Raw genomic sequence first — 2,852 nt, forward strand, 5'->3', positions numbered from 1 at the left:
CCCTCTAGAGGACAATTAGTGCTTGTTAAGCATCATTTAAACCTGCTGAGTTTCGAGCAGGGGAGGCCAGCTCCAGGCCTCGGGGGCCTCCTGCAACTTTTAGATGTTTCTCTACTTCAACACACCTGAGTCAAATAATGAGTCGTTAGCAGGACTGGAGAACCTGACTGCCCTGAGGAGGAGATTCAGCTGTTGGATCCAGGTGTGCTGGACAGGGAGACGTCTAAGAGCTGCAGGACTCGGACCTCCAGGACCAGGACTGCCCACCCCTGAGTTAGAGGCTTTCTAACATGAATTGAAGACAAGTGAATAAATCCCACTAGTTGGGTCACCTGTTTCTGTAGGCAGCCATGATCAGAGGGACTGAGATCATGTTCAAGTATGTAGAGGATCTGATCGCAGACAAAATGTTTCTACACAGAGAAACGAATCAGCAGCACCTAAACCTCTATAATGTTCCTGAGTGTCTGTAGTACCACCCCAGGCCAAAGGGGGTGCTATTCAATTTGGTTATAGCCCTGAACTTGGTGCCAGATTGTTGTTCTAGGCTGTTTGCCAGAGATGGCGACGTGTCTCAGCAGCTGCATTCTCCAGATGCCTCAGTAGAGGCAGAATAACTCCTCTGCATTGTTCTGTCCTTTGTCTTGTTGACAGGTGTCCTTAGTTAATGGAACGACAAAACCTCCTTTCTTGGGGTGAGTGATGCAGCTCCAGTAACAAACTCTCCTCTCTTCCTGCTTCTGTCTGACAGTTTATTGATGCATCTGTCTGTGTTCTGGCTGCAGAGGAGGAAACCCGTTTGCAACAGTGAAGTTGCGGCCGACCGTCACAAACGACCGTTCCGCTCCGGTCATCTAGAAGTTAGTTCAGCTGCCGCTACGCCTTCAGAGGAGTGGAACCACCCAGAAACTTCCCAACGTCTCCCCAGCCTGCTCACCTCTCTGCTCCATGGAAAACCACAGCAGTGTGTCTATCGGCCCTCGTGACCCTGAGGCCTGCTTCACTCTGAACTGTGATTGGTCTGCAGTATTCAGCATTTCCCCCTGCTGTTGGCTTACTGCCTTATTGCTGCATCTCCAGGTGCTTCCTATCAATCTGCAGAAGTTTCTGCAGATCCACCATCAGTTTAAGCCATGCTGCAGAAAACTTCTCCCAGGTTTTAGACAATGTTCACAATTTGGAGATGTGTGTGCTCTTGTCAGCAGCTATGAGCCTGACTGCAGCACATGCAAATCTCCATATGCATGGGGCTCCAGCCCTGGAACCTGGAGATGCTTTGTTTCTCTGTCATTGGTGTTGTGTCACTCTAGCTGGTTTAATTGATCATTTTGGTTGAAGCTAGAGCTTAATGCATGCAGCTGTTGCATTGTGGGAACTCTGATGTTCTATGGCGAGCAGCAGAGGGCTCGCCGGGTTCCTGGAGAGCTTCAGGGAGCGGTGTGTTCCTCCTGGTCTCAGCCCGGTGTGAAGGGGCCCAACGGGTTCAACCACAATCTGAGAAATGCTTTGACCAAATGTCCAGACATTCAGACATCTCCACTATGATGTAACCAGTGTTCTGCAGATCCAGCGATGCCATGAGCAGACATCCCAAATCAGGAGCTAAAAGTCTAAAGTCGACGGTACCGGTTCATTGGACACACCCAGAACCACCAGGGTAATTACATCAATGGGAATGACGGGCCTTCTGCTTTAAATCTGAACCCTTTTGGACTTCTGACTGTAACTGAGCACATCATTTATTGATCTTCTGGGCTGTTTGGGTCGGTGGATCAGTACCACTGGTCCTGTGAGGACCGATGGATACCGTGTAAATATAATTATGAGGCTTTCATTTTAATGTGAACTTTAAAGAGAAAACAGAGAAGAGATGTTGGTGTGTTGATGGACAGTCCAGACCAGCCACCGCCTTCCTGACTCGCCAAACATCATTGGATCGGAAATCTGTCTGGGAAGCACGGAGGAGCTGAGGGTGAAGGAAGACGTGGGTTTGCAGTCTGAGGGCAGTTGTGAAGAAGAAGAAGGTATTTTATATAAAGTTGTTTCAGTGGAATATCTAATAAAGGCGAATCCAGATGAAGCTCCTCTCGGTTTAGATTTCACTCCTCAGGACCAATTTAAATGACTTTTTTTACTGTTTCACCATTAATTTTACTGTCATGTAACAAAATGTCTGTTCAATTCACACCTTATTCTAAACTAACTGGGCTTTTCTGGTTGACAATTAAAATATGAATATGTTTACTGTATGAAAATGACTTGATCAATAAAGTCAAATGTTCTCATAGATATATGGGACACCATGCTGAGATACTAAGATGTTTATTTCCCTCTGCCTTTTTTTCAATAAAACTCTGAAGCTTGAATCTGTGATTGTTGTCTGTAAACCACGGGCACTGGCGCCCTCTTGTGGGAATACATGGGAAAGATTATTTGCTCTTGGAAGCATGTCGGTCATGAATTCTAGAGAAATGGAAAACGGATCTTAATGAGGGAATTGTACTTCTTCATCCCCGCCCCCACCTGTTGGCAGTATAGTAGTACTGCAGATTTTCTGTTGTGGTTTTGGATTCCTTTTAAGAACTCTGAGGATGGATGTGTGGAAGAACCCACTGCTAGGAACAGAGGAGGATCTGTGACGCTGTGGGAGCCTTGATGGCGCAAGAACACGTGAATGTTTTTTAACATTTTTAATTTATTTTCTTTTATTTATTTTTCCCAGTTTGTGTATTTAATGCATCACTGGGTCAGAACCAGAACCAGGTCCGTTTTCTCTTCAATTGATTACGATAGTTCAGAGCAGGGGCGGATCTACTGGGGTGGCAGTTGCCACCCCTGTTCCCACTTCAGCT

General features: G+C 46.4%; 1 protein-coding gene across 2 annotated transcripts in view; it reads left to right on the top strand.

Moving 5' to 3' along the window:
• baiap2l1a (BAR/IMD domain containing adaptor protein 2 like 1a) overlaps window positions 1-2,366 on the top strand; it is a 13,629-nt gene extending 11,263 nt beyond the window's left edge. For both annotated transcript variants that reach the window (XM_007578826.2, XM_007578825.2), the window contains exons 13-14: window positions 655-695; window positions 786-2,366. In XM_007578826.2, the coding sequence (XP_007578888.1) occupies window positions 655-695; window positions 786-858 (114 nt within the window). In that variant the 3' untranslated portion in view covers window positions 859-2,366. The remainder of the gene's footprint in view (window positions 1-654; window positions 696-785) is intronic.
• The last annotated feature ends 486 nt before the right edge of the window (window positions 2,367-2,852 follow it).

This window comes from Poecilia formosa, unplaced genomic scaffold, assembly GCF_000485575.1.
Source record: "Poecilia formosa unplaced genomic scaffold, Poecilia_formosa-5.1.2 Scaffold493, whole genome shotgun sequence".
Lineage (NCBI taxonomy): Eukaryota > Metazoa > Chordata > Actinopteri > Cyprinodontiformes > Poeciliidae > Poecilia > Poecilia formosa.